At 35.3% G+C, this 24781-nt stretch overlaps 1 protein-coding gene across 1 annotated transcript in view; it reads left to right on the top strand.

Moving 5' to 3' along the window:
• The first annotated feature begins 7505 nt into the window (after positions 1 to 7505).
• Hat1 (histone acetyltransferase 1) overlaps positions 7506 to 24781 on the top strand; it is a 47885-nt gene continuing 30609 nt past the window's right edge. The window contains exons 1-4 of the mRNA XM_027946094.2: positions 7506 to 7571; positions 10564 to 10668; positions 22307 to 22382; positions 24655 to 24775. Coding sequence (XP_027801895.1) covers positions 7565 to 7571; positions 10564 to 10668; positions 22307 to 22382; positions 24655 to 24775 — 309 coding nt within the window. The 5' untranslated portion in view covers positions 7506 to 7564. The remainder of the gene's footprint in view (positions 7572 to 10563; positions 10669 to 22306; positions 22383 to 24654; positions 24776 to 24781) is intronic.

Raw genomic sequence — 24781 nt, 5'->3', positions numbered from 1 at the left:
TTTAGCCTCTTTGATTCTAATCACATGCTCAAAGATATTTTAGAGCAAAGAAATTTAGCAGTTTCCACTCCCAAGAACCAAGAATTACTTGAACAAAATTGGAAACTTGGTTATTTGGAGAATAAATTGTGTTCTTATGACTGCGGTCATTTAACAAGCATTTAATAGGTGTCAACCATGTGCCAGACACAATGATTTCTCTCCAAAGTAAATTATTTCATGAAAAAATTAATCCTTGCTATAGGAAGAAAGGGAAGAAAAATGTGGAAAAACTAAAGACCAATTTGAGAGACTTGGACCATAATATCTAGCTCTATCTATTACTATTTACTAGCTGAGTAAACTCAAATGAGAGTATGGGATCAAGCCAGGAACCTCCAGAAGTGCACAGGTGATTTACTGAAGTTTCTACTAAAAATGAATATTAATAATTTCTTGCCAAAAAACTTAGAAGTTAAAAATAGTAGTATTTAACATATGAACTAGCAGCAGTTTAAATATATACATATATATTTATAAGGAGATGTGAACAAGTTTTGATGTCTATGTATACCAAGTAATAATATATGACAAGACTAGATTACCTGATTTCTAAAACCAATTTGCTTTAAAAAAAGTACATGTATAAAGGCATAAATTGGCGTGACTATACTTTATATACAGAGATACAAAAAATTGTGCTCTATATATGTAGTAAGAATTGTAATGCATTCTACTGCTGTCATGTATTTAAAAAAAATAAAATCAATAAAAGATAAAAAAAAAATTTGCTGTAAAATTCCTGATTCTATATTATTCAAAGTACTTTAGTTTCTCTTAAACTGTATCAAAAAATAATATCTATAAGTAACATTGACTTTCTCACATACAATAAAACAATTTTGCAAAGATATATAAAAAAGTAAACCTTTCATTCTTTAAGTGCATCCTAACCCTACTGACTTACCGTTCTTCCATTTTGAAGCAGGCTCTCTTTGTATTATATAGTGCCAGGTGGCATGACCCTTTCTTTCTCTTAATTCATTCAGGAGCAAAAAGCCTGACATGGTGGTGTACATCTATAATTCCAGCCTTCTGAGGCGGGAGGATTACAAGTTTGAGGCCGGTCTTGGCAATTTATTAAGACTCTGTCTCAAAATAGGGGAATTAAAAAAAAAAAAAGACTGGGAATATAGCTCAGTAGTAAATTGTCCCAGTACTAAGAAAGAAAGAATAGAGAGAGAGAGAGACCAGCAAAGGGGGTTTCTGAAAGTCCCGTATTGATCAAATTAATAATTAAGTTTGAATTCCCCTAGCAAAAATTTTTAGGAGAAATCCTTTAATTTTCACTAATGTGCAAAGTGACTGGTTGGTTTAGCTTATTGACAACTTTATATAGTCCCTCAAAATTCTGACTTGTAAAGAAATTTAGAAAAAAAATTACCAAAAAACTATATTTTATTTTATTTTATGATTCTTTTAAGGAAAAGATTTATGAACTAAACATTGAATAAATTGTATTATATAGCGGTTTTAAATGTATGTTATTTTGTGTGTCTGCATTATGGTATGTTAAAAGTATTGCTACTGTATTGTGTTATATAAATACGTACATTACAAAGAAGTTGTCTTAAAATGATTCATTAAAATAACGGATTTTTTGATTAATTTAGTAAATTTATACTATGTGGGTTTTTAAAACCAATTTAAAGACATGGACTAAAGCAAAATGTGAACTTAAAATTAATATTTCTAGTCTTAATTTTTCACTTTTTAGCCTCATTTCTTTAATACTAAAGTAACTTGACTAAATTTTCTTAACTTTCTCCTTATTCTGAAGCTCTTCTACATTAAGATACAAAACAAGGCAAGGGGGGCGGGGCAGGGGTGTTTTGTGGCAACTCAGGCCTATAGTCCTAGCTACTTAGGAGGCTGAGGCAGTGTGATTACAAGTTTGAGGTCAGTTTTGACACTTTTTAGCAAGGCTCCTCACAAAATAAAATTAAAAGAAAGGGGCTAGAGATGTAGCTCAGTGGTAGAGTGCTTGCCACACATGCCTGAGTTCCTGGGTTCAATTCACAATACAAAAGCAAAACCAAAAAAACTAGCAACAACAACAACAACAAAAAATTAAAAGAGAAGTAATGGCTATTTTTCTTGGTAAAACTGAAAAAAGATGGAGTATCTGAAATAACATTTTAATCATAGAGTATGTAATGTCATAGTTATTATTATATTACTCATCCTATGAAGACAAATATATGATGCCATTCTAATGAATTCTGTATTGGTTTAGTCAGCTTTTTTATTGTTGTGACCAAGAGACCTGACAAGAAAAACTAGAGGAGGAAAGGTCTATTTTGGGGCTCACAGTTTCAGAGGTTTCAATGCATAGATGGCTGGCTGCATTCTTTGGGAGCTAGAGATGAGGCAGAACAGCATGGTGGAAGACTGTGGTGTTCACAACAGCACACCAGGAAGGGGGGGGGGGTGGAGAGAGAGAGAGAGAGAAAGAGAAAGACACTTCTGCTCCCCAGATACAAAATATATATCCAAAAGGCTCACCCCCAATGACTCACACCTTCCAGCCACACCCTACCTCCATTTAGTTACCACTCAGTTAATCCCTTTCGGGGATTAACTCACTGTTGGGTTAAGGCTTTTATAACTCAATCATTTCACTTCTTCACTTCCAAACCTTCTTGCATTGTCTCACACATGAGCTTTTTGGGGACAAATCAGATCCAAACCAAAAGATGTACAGTTTCCAAAAGTAAAGCAGGCGTCATTGAATGGTTATTTTATAAACAAACAAAAACAACTAGAGTGCCCTTCTCTTATCTTGGTCAATCTTTGCTTGTAAAAAAATGCAAAACTGGAAATATTAATGTTCAACTGTTCCTTTTTCAAACTAAATTGCTTATTTTTTTTTTCTTTTTTTTGAGGCTTGAACCCAAGGGTACATCTCCAGCCTTGTTTGCTTTTAACTTTTTTTTAGTTGTTGATGGATCTTTATTTTATTTATTTGTATGTGGTGCTGAGAATCGAACCAGTGCCTCACGCATGCTAGGCAAGCGTACCACCACTGAGCCAAAACCCTAGCCCTGCTTTCTTTTAATTTTGAGTACCATAATTTGTAGAACATAAAGAGGAGGTTAAGGAGTTAGTAACCATGCCTAAAAAACTCCAAAGAGATGAAGAAGTTTCTAATTATGAAATAAATCAATATGTCCTTATTAAAAGAAGCAAACAGTATTTAAAACAAACAAACCCTTTAATCCCTATCTCTGAATTTCCCCTCCTAAATATAACAAAATTAAATTTATTAGGTTAAGCTTTTGATATTTTCTGTTTATATCAAAATACATTTCTTTTTGATGGTACTGGGATTGAGATAGGGCCATAACACATACTAGACAAGCACTTTATCATTGAGCTACACCCTCAACATCCAAAATAGATTTTTTTTTTTTTTTTTTTGGTACTGGGAATTGAACCCAGGGACACTTAACCATTAGGCCACATCCCAGCCTTTTTAATATTTTATTTAGAGACAGGGTCTCGTTAAGTTGCTTAGGGCCTTTCTAAGTTGCTGAGGCTGGCTTTGAACTCATGATCCTCCTGCCTCAGATTTCAGAGCCACTGGTATTACAGGCATGCACCCCTGTTTCCCCACCAAGATAGATTTTTATATCAATGAAATAGCATAATCTTCTTGTACAATTTATTTTTTAAAAAAATGCTTTAGGTGCCAGGGATTTAACCCAGGCCCTTGCTTATGCTGAACATATACTCTACCATTGAGCTATATCCCTTAGCCCCCTATTTACATTTTAACTTTTTTTCTTTTCTTTTGAGGCTTGAACCCAGGGGTACATACCCAGCCTTGTTTGCTTAGTTTTTGGTATTGGAGATTAAACCCAAAGGGACTTTACCACCCAGCTACATCTTCAATCCATTTTATTTTTTATTTTTATTTCTCACTAAGTTGCTTAGGGCCTTACTAAATTGCTGAGGCTGGTCTTTAACTTAAAATCCTAGTACCTCAGCCTCCTTGGTTGCTGTTAGTTAGTCAGTCTCCTAACTAACCAGGATTTCAGGTGTAATGCTGGATGTGCAAGTAGTTTTGTAGTACAAATACTTACAAGTGAAATTACCTCAAAGAATATATAAAAGTTTAAAATTTGGCTTATAAAAATTTGTTAAAACTGCTAAATTGTTTCTCAAAAAAAAAAAAAAAAAAAAAAAGAATTAGCATAGAGCTAGAGATGTGGCTCAGTGATAGAGTGTTTTGCCTGGCATGCATGAGGCCCTGGGTTGAAACTCTAGCAAATCCTGCCTCCCCTGACAAAAAAATGTACTAGCATGTATACATCTATGAGTAGTTTAAAAATAGAATACTCAAATTGCTGTTAATTTGTGTGTATTTAAGTTGTTTTTCATATGATGATTTTCATATGTGCTGATCTATTTTAATTTTCATTCCTATATTCCATTTGGAAGTCATCTAGCTGGATAGGGGCTTCTGCATAATTGAGGATGGAAACTCATAATGCTACCCTCATTACCACTGTGAGCTAAAAAATGAATACAATAACTATGAACTACATGTAGCTAGCTATTGTTATTTGTTAAGATTTCCTACGTCTATTTTCTGGTGACCATATTTTTTATACAAAGTTAAAAAAAAATTCCTTCTGGAAGGTTTCAAGACGATGGTAAAATTTCCTAGTCCATCTGCACTTGAGCTTGTACCAAATAAATGGTTACTAGTCATTCCTAACAGTGTAATTAGTATTTTTTCTCTTGAAAAAAAAAAAAAAGCCTTTTCCAGATTTTCTATACTAGACTAAAAGTTATCATGTTATCACTTCGTATTTACATAAAATGTTAGAGTCTACAAAGCTTTTTTATAAATATTATTCCATTTAATTTCACAACAATGCATTATGGTGACTGGGAAAATATTAACTCTACTTAATGGATGAAACAAGGTCAATCATGAAGTAGTAGAAGTAATAGGTCACTAAACTTTCCAGACAACTATGCTAACTTTCCCACATATTTCAGAACAGCATGACTCTTATGGGAATTTATTCTACAGTTGTAACAGTCACTTTCTTAAGTACCCTTTAGAACATGGAAAACATGAATTAAAAGGGAAACATCGGCTGGGGTTGTGGCTCAGTGGCAAAGCACTTGCCCCTCGCAAGTGAGGCACTGGGTTCAATCCTCAGACTACATAAAAATAAATTAACAAAATAAAGATATTGTGTTCATATATAACTAATTTTTTTAAAAAGGGAAACATCTCTACAAATAAGGGGAATGTTTTTCCTTTTTGGCAATTTTATATTATTTTTCTGAAAGAAGCCATTCTTTTATCTTTTGGTTAAACTGCATTTAAACATATATTCTGTGATATTTTAAAAAATATGTGTGAAAAATTCTAAGACAATGATGATTTTAAAATTGTAGTCTCAGCCAGGTGTGGTGGCACACATCTGTAATCCCAGTGGCTGGGGAGGCTGAGGCAGGAAGATTGCAGGTTTAAGGCCAACATCAGCAATTGAGTGCCACTGTAAGCAACCTGGTGAGACCCTGTCTCAAAATAAAAAATAAAGGGCTGGGATGTGACTTAGTGGCTAAGCACCCCTGGGTTCAATCCCTGGTACCAAAAAATGTTTGTAGTCTCAATTCTGCAATCAGATATTCAGATCATATTAAATATTGATATAGTTACACTGCCTCAATGTTTATCATATTTCTTCCCTATAATTAACCAAATGCCTCAGGACTAATTATCTATTTCAGATTTGCTGATTTAAAACATAACTTCCTCTTGATTTCTTTCTTGAAAGAATCATAATTGCTGATCATCTATTGACTAATCCATAGATAAAATGATTTTTGTAAAGAAATGAGTCTTGACATTTTGAAAAAAAATTAAAAGAATTGTTCTCCTTTTTTGATTCATAATGTCATTAGTAGCATTGATTTCAGTTTTGTCTTAACATTATGACTACAATGGCTAATGCATAATTAAGGCTTTATTTATTCATTTTGCTGTGTTGGAGATTGAACCTAGGGTTTTGAGCATGCTGGGCAAGCACTCACCACGTAACTACATCCTGAACCCTAATTAAGACTTTAATAAGAAAAGGATCCAGGAGTTCTGAGTTTTCTCATTTTTATCTTCAGAAAGACCATCTCTAAGGGGCTGTGGCTCAAGGGTAGTGCACTTGCCTGGCATGTGTGATGCCCTGGGTTTGATTCTCAGCACCATATATAAATAAATAAAATAAAGATCTACCAACAACTGAAAAAAAGAAAAGACCATCTCTAAGTACCTGAGAATTGGGCTCTTGTGTAACTTGTATACTGAGGGTGAACTTGAGCAATTTACCTTTTCTGGTAATTAGTTTTAGAATCATCCCAAGGATCCATTTTAGATCTAGCATGTATCATGATAATACTAGCTGACAAATATTTGTCCAGAGAAGGATTCTAGTGTATAGACAATATTATGGGAACGTTTGTGGATAATTAAAATAATGGCTTATCCTCTGAGGGAAAGTTTCAACAGCTACTAAATACTAATGAAACCTGTAACCAAACTTAGCGTCCTATGATGTTTGTAGTTCCAGTCTCAAGGATGTCTAGACATTTAAGACTAAAACAGGCTGCTTGAGGGGTTGGGGACATAGCTCAGTTGGTAGAGTGCTTGAGTGCTTGCCTCGCATGAAAATAGTTGCAAGAAAACAGAGTGTTTAAATACCATAATATATGCTGTTAAAAGCACTAAAGGAGGGAGTGGTAGAGTGTTTATACAGCCACGCGGAAGGCCCCGCATTGGATTACCAGCACCAAAAACCAAACCAAAACAAAACATACATGTTAAAGTACTTGCTTCCTGTAGTCCCAGCTACACGAAACCCTGAGAGAAAAGGGTCGCAAGTTTGAAGCCAGTCTGGGTAGCTTACAGAGACCCTGTCAGAGTTGGGGATGTTGTTCTGTGATAGAGCATCTGTGTTTAATACCCAATACCGGGAGAAAAAAAAATTAAAAAGGAAAATAATATTTTCAGCAAAAGTACATGTAAGTAAAATAGTAAGTGAAAATTTCTTCTTAAGCCAAAGTCCTACATTTTACCTAGGTAAAACTGGGGCTCAGGTGTCTGTATCTACAGTTCCGGCCAAGGAGCGTTTTTCAGTCTCCAGAACCCATGGGGGCTCGGTAGGAGAAACAGCCTTAAGGTGCCTTAACAGTAACTCTAAAGAAACTCTCCACAATCCCGCGAGCACCTAAACACGAAGGTCCCTTCCGAGGCCTCCTCCACTTTAGGCCTGCAGAGTTGCAGAACGAACTCGCGGCGGCTAGGCAACCGAGCGCGCACTCGGCGCGGTGTTAGCTCCGCCTCTTGAGGAGCTTCTGCCACCGCGCGCCTCAAAACTCTTCCTTTTCATTGGCTTGCGTCACGCTGGGGATGGGCGGGGGAAATTCGTCAGACCGTGCGGTCATTTCCGCTCCGGGAGCGCGCGGGTTGATTCGTCCTTCCTCAGCCGCGGGTGCTCGCAGCTCGGAAATGGCGGGTAAGTTCCCGGGAAAAGTTTACCAAGGGGAGGAGACAGGCAGATTTGGCAAAGAACGCCAATACGGCGGTGACAGTGCCCGCCTGGAACTTTCGGGTTCTAGCTAGGGTTCCAGAAGGTCTGCTTTGTCCAGGAAGCACAGAACTCTGAGCCTATCTTCTTGTTGGCCGCGGTCAGCGCCTCCGCCCCCTACTGATGGGGGTTCTACGCCTTCTGTGAACAACCTGGTCCCTGCAGAGGGCCAAAGAGGCTGGGGAACAGCGTAGCGACTTAGACTTGTACAGTGCCAGATGTTTTGGGGCCTGTTTTTCTTCCTGTTACTTTTGCCCACTGCTAGCTCAGCTCTGTTACATCTGGTCCTATTCCCGCCAGCTGATTTTAATTCGCAAATTCTCTTCCAGGTTTGTGTCCACCTTCTACTACAGTCAACTTCCGAACTAGCTCTTTACTGCCTCGCCCTGCTCCGGGGCACTCGCTTGTACCCTGAGTGACTTCGTAATTGTCTCCTTAGTCTCTCACACTTTAGTATTCCTAGGATCGTATTTGAATATCCTTTTGAAAGAACGTTGTTCTTGTACTCTTCCTTCATTTAAACTTCCCTTTTAGAGTAGGATTGTGTTCTTGTGTTCCTTCCACTTAGCTCTCTCCAGCTTACGACTTTTAGTTAATTTATAATTGCTGTTACTATATACTTGTACTCATGCTGTTTTGGTGTGAATATATTCCTTTTTTTTTTCCAATTACATATCTTTTGAAGCTATAGCATGAGCTCTAGAGATGTTGAAGGAGGGACTGTTCTATCAGATACACACTGTAGGATCTTGGAGTACATTGTATGTACCTGCGTAAGGTGTACATATTTCTAAGAATTATATCAGAATTCAAATTTCAGCTCCACCACAGTAGTAGTTGGATGCTTTTCAACTAAGTCTTTTAATAAGCCTGAGTTTTTGAATATGAAATGGAGTTGATGTACCAATTTATAGAATTGTGGACATTAAGCTAATATATGATTTCACAAGGTGAGACAGTCTTGCTAAGTTGCTGTGCTGCTAAGGCTGGCTTTGAACTTGGAATCCTCCTGTTTCAGCCTCTCAAAGCTGCTGGGACGTACCACCACATCTGTATGCCACCAAGCCTGGTGTCTTTCCATTTTCTGTGTATGTTTTAACTACATTTAAAGTTTCTGACACATCATATCCTCATATTTATTTCTGCTCATGACTTTATTTTTTTTGAGATGTGCTCTGTGTTGCTCAGGCAGATCTTTAATTTATGGGCCCAGGTGATCCTCCTCATGCCTCAGTCTCTCTAGTAGCTAGCTGTGTCTTAACAGTCTGTGTCACCACACTTTTTCCTCCTTCAATTTTAGTAATTTTTATGGTCATTTTATCAGGAAATTTATCTTCATATTTACCTGAAAGTTTCTCTTAATAATGATTTCTTCCAGTGTTGTATGTATATTAATGGGTAACCACTATATAGTAAAATCATTTGGTTATTCTAGTAGCCCACAGTTTATTACTTTATACACATATGGTACATTTTTTTTTTTTCCCCATAAAATGGAAAGATTCTGCCAGGCATGGTAGCCCATGCCTAGTAATCCCAGCGACTCTGGAGGCTTTCTGTATAGTTTTTTGGTACTTGGGATTGAACCCAGGGACACTTAACCACTTAGCCACTTCTCCATCCCTGCTCCACGAGGAGGCAAGAGGATTGCAAGTTCAATGCCAGCCTCATCAGCTTTGCGAGTGAGGCCTTAAGCAACTTAGGGAGACCCTGTCTCAAAATAAAAAATAAAGAGGATTGGGGTATGTGATTTCAGGGGTTAAGTGCCCTTGGGTTCAATCCTGGGTAAAACGCTCCCCCCCCCCAAAAAAAAGATTTTTTTCCCCTTCTTACCCATCCCTATTCTTCTGTTACTCCAGAGGTAACCACAATACCAGTTATTTGTATATCTTGAGGTAACCCATGCATTATCAGTTTTTTACAGTTAATTTTCAGCACTCTGTAGAATTTGAATAGTTAGAAATGAAATACTATCATAATTATCAAAGGACATTCTCATTTTGTTTCTTATATATGATAATGGAAGCAGTTACATCCTTTAGCATTATATTTTGGAGGGGGTTGGGGGGATGACACTGGGAAGTGAACTCAGGGCCTTGTGCATGCTAAGCATGTGCTGTACCACTGAGCTACAACCTAGCTCTACATTTCCTTTTATAAAGGCTATTTATATATAAATCCTTTTGGGTAAATTATATTAATATTAAATGTTTGGAAATGTGAGCTAATTTTCAGGTTTACTCACATAAAGCATGCCTATTTCATAAAGCCTCTATTTCAAAACTTTTTTTTCCTTTCTTTTTTGTAATGAGGCATTCATGTTCAGTATTTTTTCCCTTTTTTTTTTTTTTTGAGGACTATATGGAGAATGACATTTATTTATTTGTTTGTTTGTATTGGGGATTGAACCCAGGTTCTTGCACATGCCAGGTAAATGTTTTATCACAACCTTTTTAAAGAAATTTTTAAAATTTTATTTTATTCATTTATTTTTTTATGTGGTGCTAACGATTGAACCCAGTGCCTGACACATGATAGGCAAGCACTCTATCACTGAGCTACAACCCCAACCCCTATCGCAAACCTTTTATAAAATTTTATTTTCAAACAAGGTCTTGCTAAGTTGCCCAAGCTGGCCTCAAACTTGTGATTCTTCTGCCTCACCTCCCAGATTGCTGGGATTATAGGTGTGTTTCACCATGCCAGCTGCCTTTTCCGACTTCTAATGAGAATCCTACTTGTAGATTTGATTATTATTATTTTTTAATATCTTTATTTCGTTTTTATGTGGTGCTGAGGATCGAACCTAGTGCCTTACATGTACTAGGCGAACACTCTATAACTGAGCCACAACCCCAGCCACAGATTTGATTATATAAATCACTTCTAACCAAACCTTGTAAAATCCCTTTTCTCTTAGGATTTGGTGCTATGGAGAAGTTTTTGGTAGAATACAAGAGTGCAGTGGAGAAGAAGCTGGCAGAGTATAAATGTAACACTAATACAGCAATTGAACTAAAATTAGGTATGTATGCCATTTCTAAGTAATATCATTTACATAATATGTATGCATATATGATTTCTTGTAAAATTTGAAGTAGAATTTTATGTAAGAACAGTTATTTATGTAAATTTATAGTTTTCTGCATTTATTGAATACAGCCAGATTTTATGCAGGCTTGATTTATGTCATAGAGTGGAAATGTTTGAGGGAGAAAGTTTAAAATATGGGAAAGATACAAAAAGTCACAGGTATATGTGGACTCATTTTTTTTTTTTTGGGGGGGGGTGGTGCTGGGGATTCAGCCTCAAGGGTGCCTTTTTTTTTTTTTTTTTGATGGTTGCAGAGAAAGCATCTTGATAAGTTGATGAGACTGGCCTCAAACTTAGGATCTCCTACCTGAGCCTCCTACTTCAGTTGCTAGGATTACAGGCAGGTGTCACTGTGCCTGGCAGGTCTCAGAGTCTTAAAAATAATTATAGATAATAACAAGTATTGATGAAGATGTGGAGAAAAACTCATCTATTGCTGGTAGGAATATGAAACAATGTCATTTTTAGAAAGAAGTTTGGCACTTTTTCTTAAAAAATTAACTATATGACTCATTTTTACTTTTAAGTGTCTACCTAAGAGAAATGAAATACATGAAAGGCTTGTATGTGAAAACATTCATAGGCTGGGGATGTGGCTCAAGTGGTAGCGCGCTCGCCTGGCATGCATGCGGCTCAGGTTCCATCCTCAGCACCACATACAAACAAAGATGTTGTGTCCGCTGAAAACTAAAAAATAAATATTAAAAAAATTCTCTCTCTCTCTCTCCTCTCCCTCTCTCTTCTTTCCTCTCCCCTCTCTCTCTTAAAAAAAAAAAAAAAATTCATAGAAGCATTGTTTACAACAGCCAACAAATGATAACAGTCCAGATACACATTAGCTGGTAAAAGGATAAAATATGATGTATTTATATGATTAAATACTATTTGACAATAAAAGGAATGATGTTCAGATAGCCTATCACAAGGTGAATGAACCTCAAAGTCATGCTAAGTGAAAGTAGTTAGACAAAACCAGTCATATTATATAATTCCATTTGTATGCAGTGTTTGAAAAAGACAGATTTGTAGAGATACAAAGTAGATTAATGGTTGCCTGTTGCTGGAGGTAGGAACAGAGAACTGCAGAGAGGCATGAAGTTCCTTTTGGGGATGATAGAAATGTTTTAAAATTAGATTGTGGCACAACTCAACTTACTAAAATTGTACACTTAAGTGAAAAAATATGACCATGAAACATTTCTGTTACTTTTTATGTCTCTGTTTCCTCATCTATAAAATGGATTTAATAGAATTTCGTAGTTGTGAAGAGTAAATGTTAAGTACAAATAAACTGCTTAAACAACTTGACGTATAGAAAATACTCAGTAGATGCCAATTGCTGGAAACAGTGCAAATATAACAAGTATAAAGATGACAGAGGTTAACATTTCCTGAACCCTAACTACAGAGAAAATACTAATCTAGATTTTTTTTTAATATTTAGTTGTCAGTGGACCTATATTTTTGAGAATTGAACCCAGTGCCTTACATGTGCTAGGCAAGCGCTCTGCCACTGAGCCACAACCCCAGCCCTGATCTAGATTTTTTGTGTGCACGTATTTTAATTTATTTTTCTGAAACCAGGATTCTCTTGTATAGGCTTTTTAATGTAGCTTAACAGTGTCTTAAATATTATTCACTATTATATCTTAAATTATGTAATACAGTATGGTGGTATCATAAATTGCTTATTTTAAGTATTTTCTCCTGACATTTGTGGTTTGCTTCTCTTTTACTATTAAAAATAACTTTATAACAAATATCCATTTATATCCTTCATCCATTTCTGTGATTGTTTGATACAATGTATGACTAGAAATTGGAATGTTAGGGCAGAGTTTCTCAACTCCAGCATTCCTGACATTTTGGGTTATATAATTTTTTTGTTGTAGGGAACTGTCCTATGTATTGTATGTTGTTTAACATAATATTCCTGGTCTCTACTAACTGAATGCCTTTAACACTTCCCTATGGTTTTATTTTTTTAAAAAACTTTTTTTTTTTTTTTTTTTTTTTTAAAGAGAGAGAGAGAGAATTTTTTAATATTTTATTTTTCAGTTCTTGGCGGACAAACGTCTTTGTTTGTATGTGGTGCTGAGGATCGAACCCGGGCTGCACGCATGCCAGGCGAGCGCCCTACCGCTTGAGCCACATCCCCAGCCCCTTCCCTATGGTTTTAGCAACTAAAAATATCATCAGCTATTACCAAACACTCCCTACGGACAGTGAATAAAGGTGTCCCTCTTTTGAGAACCACAGTGTTAGATGAAGGGGATATGAACATATTGTATTTTAGTAGCGATTTCCAAATTGCATTCTAAAAAAGTACCTATACTTGCACCAGCATTTTTTGAAATTACCCTTTTACCTATTTCCTGGTCAACATTGCATATTATTTAAAGCAAAAAACCAAAACCCTTATCTTGCTAGTAGGTGAAAAATAGTTTCTTGTTTTAATTTGCAATGAAATGGAATAGCTTTTCTTTTTGGTCATGTATATGTATTCTATGGATTTACTGTGTTACCCCACCTCAACTGATGTTTTAAATTGTGGTAAAAACCATAAAATTTACCATATTTACCATTTTGTTTGTTGTTGTTTGAGATAGGGTTTTGCTATATTGCCTAGGCTGCCCTGAAACTCCTGGGCTCATGTGACCCTTCTATCTCAGCATCCTATAGCTGGGACTACAGGCTTGCATCACTTGGTGACAGGTTTTGTTTCTTTGGGTGTGGGGGGTACCAGAGATTGAACCCAGGGCCACTGAGCCACATCCCCAACCCTGTTGAGTCTCAATGAGTTGCCCAGCAATCCTCTTATCTCAGCCTCCTGAGCCACTGGGATTACAGGTGTGCACCACTGCACCCAGCAGTGACAGGTTTTTGATCTTTACCATTTTCAAGTGTACAGGTCAGTGATGTTAAGTATTTTTACATCGTTGTGCTGTGGATCTCCAGAACTTTTCATCTTGCAAAACTGAAACTCTGAACCTGTAAAAAAAATTCGCTATTGCTTCCTCTCTAGAGCTGGCAATCACCATTTTATTTTCATTTCTAGAGTTGCAATACCTCATATAAGTGAAAGGTATTTGCTTTTTTGTGACTTATTTCACTTAGCATTATGTTCTCAAGGCTCATTCATGTTTTGGCATGTGACAGGATTTCCTTTCTTTTTAAGGGTGAATAATATTCCATTTTATGCGTATACCATATTTTATTTATCTACTCAGCTGTTGATAGATGTTGGGTTGCTTCCACTTCTTGTCTATTGTGAATAATGCTATAATGAAAATAGGTAAAAAAAAAATATTTCTGCAAGACCCTGCTTTGGGTTATTTTGGATATACCCAGAAGTTGTATTGCTGGTAATTTGGGGGGAGGGTGCTGGGATTGAACCTAGGGCTTCATTTATGCTAACTACACACTTTACCACTGAGCTACATCTGTAGTCTCAAGGTAATTCTATTTTTAATTCTTAGTGGAACTGCCATATTGTTTTCCATTGCTACCACACCATTTTATGTTCCTAAAAACAGTGCACAAAAGTTCTAGTTTCTCCACATTCTTTCCATATTTCTGGGTTTTTTACTGTGTTTTTGAACATTTTAAAATTTGATAATTAAAGATTATTTTGCATCACCAATTTCTATTTTCTAATCTTTTTTTTAACAAATGCATTATAATTATATGTAATAATGGGATTTGTTACATATTTGTACATGCATACAATATAATCTGATCAATTTTATTTTCTTACATCTCTCTTTTCTCTTCCCTGTAGTCCCCTTTCTATTTTTATGAGATTTCCTCCTCTCCTTTTTTCTAGCTTCCAGATATGAAAGGGAAAAAAAATCCACATACTGCCCTTACATTCCATCTATTTTTCGCAAATTACATTTTTGTTTTTTATGACTGGATAAAACTCCGTGGTGTTTATATCACATTTCTTTATCCATTCATCTGTTGACAAATACATAGACTGGTTTTGTAATTTGGCTTTTCATGGGTATTCATGTATCACTAAACTGTGCTGACTTTAATTCTTCAGGATAAATACTTAGGAGTGGTACAGCTGGGTCATACAGTGGTTCCATTCCTAGTGTTTTGAGTAATCTCTGTACTGATTTGAGTAATCTCTGTACTGATTTTCATAGTGGCTATACTAATTTATAATCCTACTGACAGTGTATAAGTGTTCCTTCTTCCCCTTATCTTCACCAGCATTTTAAATTTATTGTTATTTGTATTCTTTTTTTGGTGGGGGGAGGTACCAGGGATTGACCTCAAGGGCACTTAACCACTGAGTCACATCCCCAGCCCCCCTTTTTTTGTATTTTATTTAGAGACAGGGTCTCACTGAGTTGCTTAGTGCCTTGCTAAGTTGCTGAGGCTGGCTTTGAACTCAGGATCCTCCTGCTTCAGCTTCCCAAGCCACTGGGATTACAGTATAGGCATGTGCCACTGCACCAGCTGTTATTTGTATTCTTGATGACTGCCATTCTATTTGGAGTGAGGTGGAATCTCAGTGTAGTTTTTTGGGGGGTGGATACTGGGGATTGAACTCAGGGGCACTTGACCACTGAGCCACATCCCCAGCCCTTTTTTGTATTTTATTTAGAGACGGAGTCTCACTGAGTTGCTTAGTGCCTTGCTTTTTCTCAGGCTGACTTTGAGCTCACAATCCTCCTGCCTCAGCTTCCCGAGCTGCTGGGATTACAGGATTGTGCCACTATGCCTGGCTCCTCACCAACATTTTATGTTGTCAGTTTTTAAAATTTTAGGCATTCAGTGGGTATATAGTGGTATATATTTTTTTTTCATGTAGTTATTGAGCATTTGTGTACCTGCTTCTGTGACTTGTTGAAATTTTTTCCCATTTTTTTATTTGGGCTGTTTATCTTTTTATTGTTGAGTTGTAGTTATTGTTTATTCTGAACATGAGTCCTTTGTGCAGATAATGTGTTTTGTTCATATTTTCCCCTGAGTGGGTATGTGGCTTGCCTATTCATATTCTAAACAGTGTCTTAATAAGCAAAAGCTTTCAGTGTTGATGAAATTCAATTTATTTTTCCCCAATTTATCCTTAAAACTTATATTAGTGTTCTTTGGTTCTTGCCTAAAATGTTTGCCTACCCCAAGGAGATCATGATGATATCACTTGTTTTCTTCTGAAAGCTTTGTAGTTTTAACTATTTACAATTAGGTATATGATACATCTCATGTTACTTTTCATGTACAATATAAGGAAGGGAATCAAAGTTTGTTGTTCTATGTATATAGTCATTTATACCAGTATAATTTGTGTGAATGCTTCAGTGCTTTGACAAAAATAAATTGACCTTATAAGTATAGCCCTACATCTGGCTTCTATTCTCATCCATTGATTTATTTGTGTATTCTGCCAATATCATAATGTCTTAATTAGTGTAAGTTTATATTTAATCTTGATAGTGTGAGTACTCCATCTTTTGTTCTTTTTCCAAGATTGTTTTGATTATTTTTTACTTCATTTCCATGTATGTTTTGGAATCATTCTATTAATTTCTATTCAAAAATTTCTGGGTTAATTGAGATTACACTGAAATCTATAAATGAATGTGGAGAAAATTGTTGTCTTTGTTATTTTGAGCTTTCTAATCCATGAACGTGGCATATCTCTATAATCTGCAAATGTTTTCAATCTCACATGTTTTGTTAAATATATATGAGTAAATCTATGTCTTTAGCTTTTTGATGCTTTAGAATACAGTAGATTTTTAAAATTTCTTTCAATTCTTTCGTGTGTATTTGAACTTACATTCACATAATGTCAGTTTGTGCAATTCTTTGTGTTCTTCAACACCATTAAACATCTATTGAGATGATATATATATATATATTATATATATTATATATATATATATATATATATATATATATATATATATATATATATAAATAGTAGTGTGATAGTGGTATATGCCTTTATTCCCAGTGAAACCAGAGGCTGAAGCAGTAGGATAGCAAGTTCAAGGCCAGCCTCAGCAATTTAGTGAGACGCTCAGTAAGCAATCCTATTATCTATTAACAAAGGCAATTTTAGCTTTTTTTTTTTTCTGTCCATATGTCTTAGTTTCCATGTTTAAAATCTGATTATATGGTACAGGACCTCTATTTTAATGCCAAATGGAAGTGGTAGAGCAGACTTTTTTGCCTTATTCTCAGTTTAAATAGGAAAATATTGAACTTTTCACAATTAAGTTTGGTATTATCTGTAGGATCTTTTCTGTTCTGTTCTTGTCATGATGCAAGAGATGAAACTCAGGGCCTTGTGGATAATAGGCAAATGCTCTACCACTGAGCTACATCCACAGACTTTTTAAAAATTTATTTTGAAAGGGTCTAGCTAAGTTGCTCAGGCTGGCATCAAACTAGTGATTCTCCTGCTTCAGCCTCCCAAGTAGCTAAGATTACAAGTGACCATACCCATCTAGCTGTAGATGTTTTAATGTATGTTGTCAGACTGAGGAAATTTCCTTCTTTTCCTAATTTGATAAGTTTTTGTCACGAATGAGTGTTGTGTTCTGACTAATGTTTTTCTTTGTTGAAATCCTTATGTGATTATTTTATGATTCATAAATCATTATATGATTTTTTTCTTTGATTCTGGTAACATGAATTACTTAATGGATTTTTAATTGTTAAATTAGTTTTATATGCTACTACATTATCTTTTCCTACTTTGCTGGATTCAGCTTGATAATATTTTGGTAAGAATTTTTGCATCTTTGTTCATGGGAGGTAATGGTTTCTCTTATGTCCTTGTTCAATTTTGGTGTCAAAGTTTTGCTGGTCCATAAAATGAGTTAATAACTTACTTTTCTTTGAGAAGAGTTTATATAAGATTCATTATTATTCCTTCTATACATGTCTGTAGCAGAGCCTTATGTATCTTGAGTTTTCTTTGTCAAAGGGTTTTTAACCACAAATCCAGTGAATACATTTAATACTATTCTGGTTTTCTATGTCTCCTTATGTTTCTTTTTTTGGGGAGGGGGCGGTGGGGCATTACTAGGGATTGAACTCAGGCATTCAACCACTGAGCCACATCCCCAGCCCTATTTTATATTTTATTTAGAGACAGGTCTCATTGAGTTGCTTAGCACCTCACCGTTGCTGAGGCTGGCTTTGAACCCTCAAACTTCCTGTCTCAGCCTCCCAAGCCGCTAGGATTATGGGCATGTGGCACCACGCCCAGCTCTCCTTATGTTTTTATAGTTTTTGTCTTTTAAGTAATTTGTATGTTTCATCCAACATTCTTACCAGAAAGTTGTTTAAAATGTTTTTTATTACCAGCGTGCATGGTAGGGGTTGAACCTAGGGCCTTTTGCATGCTGTATGAGCCCTTTACCACTTTACAGCTCCCCTATTAACATCTAAATGGCTATGGAATCTATTACCAAGAAGATCCCTTCTTGTAGATATTGGTAATTCATATTTTTTCTTTTTCTTGATAAATTTACCTACAAGCTTATTAATCTTTTTAGTTGCTTCTCTCTGTTGTTTGTTTTCTATTTTTAATCTTTAATTTTTTTATTCTTATTTTGGGTTAATTTACTTTAAAAATTTCAGTCCATTTAAACTTTTTATTTTATTTTTTGTGTTAGGTAATGGACATTAAACTCAGGGGCACTGTGCCATTGAATTATATCCACAGCCCTTTTTATTTTTTGAGACAGGGTCTTGCTAAGTTGTTGAGCCTTGCCTCAAACTTGTGATATTCTTGCCTCAGCCTTTGGAATATCTGGGATTACAGGCATATGCCACTGTGCTTATCTAAGCTTTTCTTTTCTAATGTTAGCATTAATGTTTAAATTTACTTCTAAATACTGATTTGCTTGCATCCACTAATTCTATTGTGGGTTTAAAAAAAAATTTGTATTTACTCATTTATTTTGTGGTGCTGGGAATAGAACTCAGGGCCTTCCAACATACTTGGTAAATGCTCTTCCACTGAGCCATATGTATCCCCAGCCCTGTGTTGTGTTTTTATTTTTACTCAAGTCAGAATATTTTCTGGGAGGGAGGAATGGGGAGAGATTGATCCGTGAGTACTAAGTTATAGTTAAAGAGGAATAAGAAGTTCTGGGTGCTCTTGTATAGTACTATGTCGATTATAGTTAATAATTACTATGTGTTAAAAAACTAGAAGAGGGCTGAGGTTGTTGCTCAGTGGTAGAGAACTTGCCTAGTATGTGGGAGGCCCGGGGTTCAATTCTCAGCACCACATATAAACATATAATAAATAAAATAAAAGTATTGGGTCCATTTACAACTACAAAAAAAAAAAAAAAAACTAGAAGAAAGGATTTTGGATACATTTGCCATAAAGTAGTAATAAATGTTTGAGAAGATATATATGTTTAATCTGATTTAAATATTACACAAGGTACACATGTATCAAAACATCACATGGTTGTATTATTGGTATTACCCCTCCTTTAAATGTTTGATAGACTTCACCAGTGAAGCTTTATGTGCCTTGAGTTTTCTTTGTCACAAAGTTTTCTAACCACCCGTCTACTGAATAAATTTAATACTATTCTGATTTTCTGTGTCTTCTCATGTACAAAACTGACCCACTAGTTTCACAGTGATTACTTACTGGAAATTAGGGGAAGGATGAGAAACTGCATTAGATAAGTAGTTTTACACTATTGTATGGGGATGAGAGATAATTTAGGAAATCAATAGGATTAGATAGTGTAATGAGATTAATTATGTTGTCTCCAGGGTGTATTATAATATTGAGACCCCTAACTCTGTAGATTGCTGGTGCTGATAAGAATGTTGCCCCAAAACTGGAGCTACCCCTATGTTTTAAAATAATATAATTAAACTTATCCATTCACACTGTCAGGAGAAAATGTGTTGGCTAGAACACTAAGATTTCAGTTAAAGAACACAGAATTATAAGTAAATTTAGTAATAATCCATAATACAATCAGATACTATGGGAAATGTGTGGCAGCAACTCTGAAACTACTTGAGGGTTAGAAGCCACTTATATGTACATTGTGAGCACCTGTCAACAGATTTTACACATGTTAAATGCTTAAGTATTTATTAAACAAGCTTAAAATTGATTAATGTGCTTTGGTGATTTCTTATTTTTGCTTTTGGCTAACAACACATATCTTCTTGTATGTATCTTGTCCCTCAAAACCTAAAATAAGTCTGAAAACCAGAAAGAATGGGAACTATATATAGAAGTAGAAACAATAGAACATATGTTCAAACGAAAGATTTATTGCAAGCCCTGTGTTCTACATAGCAATAATGTGCCATTTAGTGTAGCAGGCTTTAAGCTTCCATTTTCCCCCAGAATGTTAATGTTGGAGGTTTTCCTGGAAGGAAAATTTTTAGTGACTATTTTTTATTTTTTGGTACCAGGGATTGAATCCAGGAGTGCTTAACCACTGAGCCACAACCCCAGACCTTTTTAAATTTATTTTTTAAAGTTTTTTAAAATTGTAGATGGACACAATACCTTTATTTTATTTATTTAGTTTATATATATAACATGTGTGTGTATGTATATATATATTTGTATATATATAGTTGTCAATGGATCTTTTTACTTTATTTATTTATATGTGGTGCTGAGGATCAAACCCAGGGCCTCACACATGCCAGTCAAGTGCTCCACCACTGAGCTACAACTCCAGCCCTATTTATTTTATTTTTATGTGGTGCTGAGGATCAAACCCAGTGCTTCACACATGCTAGGCAAGCGCTCTACCACTGAGCTACATATGCAGTCCCACCTTTTTATTTTTTGAGACAGGGTCTCACTAGTTGCTTAGAGCCTCACTAAGTTGCTAAGGCTGGCTTTGAACTTGCAATCCTCCTGCCTCAGCTTCTTTACCCATGCAAATGGTGATATAATATACATATTAAAAGCAGTAGTTTGAAATTGGTTTTTCAAATTTCTAAGAGATAGTGAAACATTTTCAAACATTCAAGATTTAACAGTTGGAAAATTTTAAGTTAATGAGTCTGGACATATTGGACTACTTTTTATTAACTTTGAAAGATTACACACAAAAAACAGAGCAAACTAATGAGTATCTGTGATCCCATCTCTCCACTTTTTCATATCTTAACATCTGACTATATTGGCCCAGGTCTTGTCTTTTTTTTTCTTTCAATTTTTATTGTGAGCAATTTCAAACACATGGAGAAGTTGAGAGAATAAAACAATACTCACCTATATCCAACACCTAGAATCAACAATTTACATTCTGCCATATTTGCTTTATTTTGTGTATTTTTGCTGAATTATTTGAAAAGTAGGTTTCTGAACATCATGACGCCTCCCTCACAGTACATTTCCTAATATATGAGCATTAACATGTATATATGTGTGTGTGTGTGTGTGTGTGTGTATATATAAAACTATAATGCCAAACTATATATAAGAAAACTATAATTTTCTTATCAGAGCTAAGAAAATTTAAAGGTAATCCTTCAATATCCTGTAATTTTGTATTCTGCCTTCAATTCTATAATAGCTTTATAAAATTTAATTAAAAGCAAATTCCAATCAAGAATCAAAACAATACTGGGGATCAAACACAGGGCGTTACATGTGCTAGACAAAGCAGTCTATCACTGAGCTGTATCCCCCCAGCTTCATGTACTGCATTTGTTTTTGCCCCCCCCCCCCCCCCCCCGTACTGGGGATTGAACTCAGGAGCAGTTGACCACTGAGCCACATCCCCAGCCGTATTTTGAATTTTATTTAGAGACAGGGTCTCACTGAGTTGCTCAGCATCTAGCTTTTGCTGAGGCTGGTTTTGAACTCGCAATTTTCCTGTCTCAGCCTCCCAAGCCCCTGGTGCATTTGGTTTTAATATTTTTTAATCTCTCTTAATCTAGAGTGGACTCCCTCCTTCCTTAGGCATTTCTCCCTTGCCATGCTATGGATTTCTGTGGAAGTGTAAAGTTATTGCATAGAATTATTAAACAAATCTACATTCTGGATTTGTCTTGTTTCCTTTTGGTGGTGTTTAACTTGTTTAATTATTATCTGTATTTCCTGTAAATTAGAAGATTAAAAACCTTTATTAGAGTTAGAATAAACATTCTTGGTTATAAAACAAAACTTCATAAGTGATGCCATGTGCTTCATATTGTTGAGTTAGTAGGCATGTAATGTTGGTCTGTTCCATAATGAGGGTTGATGCTATTATATCACATAGAAAAGTGGTGACTATCAGATATCTAAAGTGAAAAGATATCTTTCCTTCTGTGAATTAGTAATCTGCTAGGTGATATGTTGGCATCCATTGAATAACCTCACTGACCATGAGGACAGTATTAGAAAATTTTCATCTATAACTTACTTTTTCATTTTTCATTTTCACTGTTCACTAATCTTATGAGAATCCAGTATAAATTATATAATAGTGACATCTTAAGTAAGAAATATGTTGTTTGTATCCTAATTATAGTGAAATTCTTGAAATAGAAATTCCTGTCACTTTTAGTATCCTTAATATCTCTGTATTTTTTATTTTTTTAAACAGTTCGTTTTCCTGAAGATCTTGAGAATGACATTAGAACTTTCTTTCCTGAATATACCCATCAACTCTTTGGGGATGAGTAAGTAAATTAATAAAAGGTTTGCCAGGGCTGAGATTGTGGCTCAGTGGCAGAGCACTTGCCTAGCATGTGTGAGGCACTGAGTTCAACTCTCAGCACCACATATAAATAAATAAATATGATACAAAGGTCCATTGAAAACTTAAAAAAAAAAAAAAAAAGGTTTGCCAAATTAGTAAATTAGTATGGCAAAAAAAAAAAAAAAAAAATCCATTCTTCTTTAAGATTTGGAAGTCAGATTTTATTTTCTTTACCTCATTTCTCATGTAATTAGAGTTAGGGTTACATATTAGAATAGTATTTTTGACATTGAGACACTAGTCTATGTAATACTTATCATTTAGTACTGTGAATACATTATCTCATTTAATTCTCAAGGCCATATTAGCTGTGCGTTGGGTGGAATTGTGTAACTGCCTAAGGATATATGAATGGCTAGACTTCACATTCTGGCAGTTTGATTCCAGAGCCCAGATTTAATTAATTTTTTTGCTTACCTTTTTGTTATACTAATTCTATTATAACATATACTTCCCTACAGCTGGAAGGCTTCAGTTGTTATTCTATGATTAAATAAGAAATTAGAGAAATTTATTTTTAGAAGCAACTTTAAGGATATGTCGTAGTATATTCAACATATTATTTGATTTCTTTAGTTTCACTATATTATTGGAGTAAATAGGTACCATTTCTTTTCTTTTTTTTTTGTTTCTGATTCCAGGGATTGAACTCAGGGGCACTTGACCACTGAGCCACATCCCCGGTCCTATTTTGCATTTTATTTAGAGATAGGGTCTCACTGAGTTGCTTAGCTCCTCACCATTGCTGAGGCTGACTTTGAATTTGGGGGGATCCTCCTGCTTCAACCTCCCAAGCCACTGGGATTTTAGGCATGCGCTACCGTGCCCAACTTCTTTTTTGTTTAATTTGTTGATTTCAATTTTTTTTCAGATTTGCAGGAAGTTACAAGAGTAATAAGTGAATATCTTTTACCTGAATTCACACTTTAACTTAGTTAAATTTGCTTTAATCATTCTCTCTTCTTGTATATATTATTGTTGTTATTGAACCATTTGAAAGTAAGTTCCAAGTACATTTTCACCTTACCCCAAAATCTTTTTAGTGCTGGGATTACAGCTTTGTTGTAGAGCACTTGCCCTAGTATGCATGAGACCCTGGGTTCAATCCACAGTGTCACCAAAACAAAAACAAACCCCTTCCTGTGGTACTAACTCAATGGATAAGGTCTAGTTTTATAGATATTGCTTCTTATTAGCATTTTGCACATGCTTATTTTGCATAGTATCATTAAAAGGAACATGCTTTACCACATCTCACTATTCTAATTTGGACAGGTGACAGTCAATTTATTTTAAAAGCAAGATTCAGTGGTTTTTCATAGTTCAGAGTGGTACAACCATTACCATAATCAATTTTGGAATGTTTTCATCACTCTCACCAAAAGCCCATAACTCCTTCCTCCACTCTGATTCTCCAGTCCTAGGCAGTCACTAATCTACTTTCCATATATAGATTTACTGTTCTGAGTATTTTAGAGTTTACTTTTTTTTTTCTTTGCTTTTTAGAAGACTTTTAAAGCTGATAAGAAATAATAATAAGGCTATGTGATAGCAGGAAAAACCAGCAGGCCCAGTTCTGCTTTCTGAATTCATAGAAAGATTTAAGTGTATGGATTAGTGGTTGAGTGCTTGCTTAGCATGTGTGAGACCCTGGGTTCATCCCCAGTACTGCAGAAAGAAAGACAGAAAAGAAAAACAAAGAAAGAAAAGAAGATAGGTGCTATCACTGTTTTTAGAAACTATGGATATTAGCAATAAAAGCAAGCAGTAAGTTGGAACGACTGGCCCAAGGTCAGGTCTTAGTTGCTTGCCTAGCCAAGTCCTACTTTAACACTTACTTGTCTCATTTGAAATGCCTTTTAGTAATGGTAGTAGTAGTAGGCATAGGAGCAATAATAATGTCTAACAATTTATCGAGTACATATACACTATGACAATCAGTGTTATAAGTGGTTTACATATATTAACTTATTCATTTAATCCAAATATTCCTGAGTTAGGCACCATTATTCTATTTTATATATGAAAACTGAAGCCCAGTTTTATTTCAAATGTTTTTTTTAATTAAATAAGTATAGTTTATAATCTTAAAATTATCCATGAAGTTAATTTGTTTATATGTATGATTAATATTTTTTAATGACTTGCAGAAATTTATTTTGATTATTGCTGTTTTTTTCCCCTTGTTTCAGTGAAACTGCTTTTGGTTACAAGGGTCTGAAGATCTTGTTATACTATATTGCCGGTAGTCTCTCAACAATGTTTCGTGTTGAATATGCATCTAAAGTCGATGAGAACTTTGACTGTGTGGAGGTAAGA

Source organism: Marmota flaviventris, chromosome 11, assembly GCF_047511675.1.
Source record: "Marmota flaviventris isolate mMarFla1 chromosome 11, mMarFla1.hap1, whole genome shotgun sequence".
Classification (NCBI taxonomy): Eukaryota; Metazoa; Chordata; class Mammalia; order Rodentia; family Sciuridae; genus Marmota; species Marmota flaviventris.
This window is presented reverse-complemented; position numbering and strand designations above follow the sequence as displayed.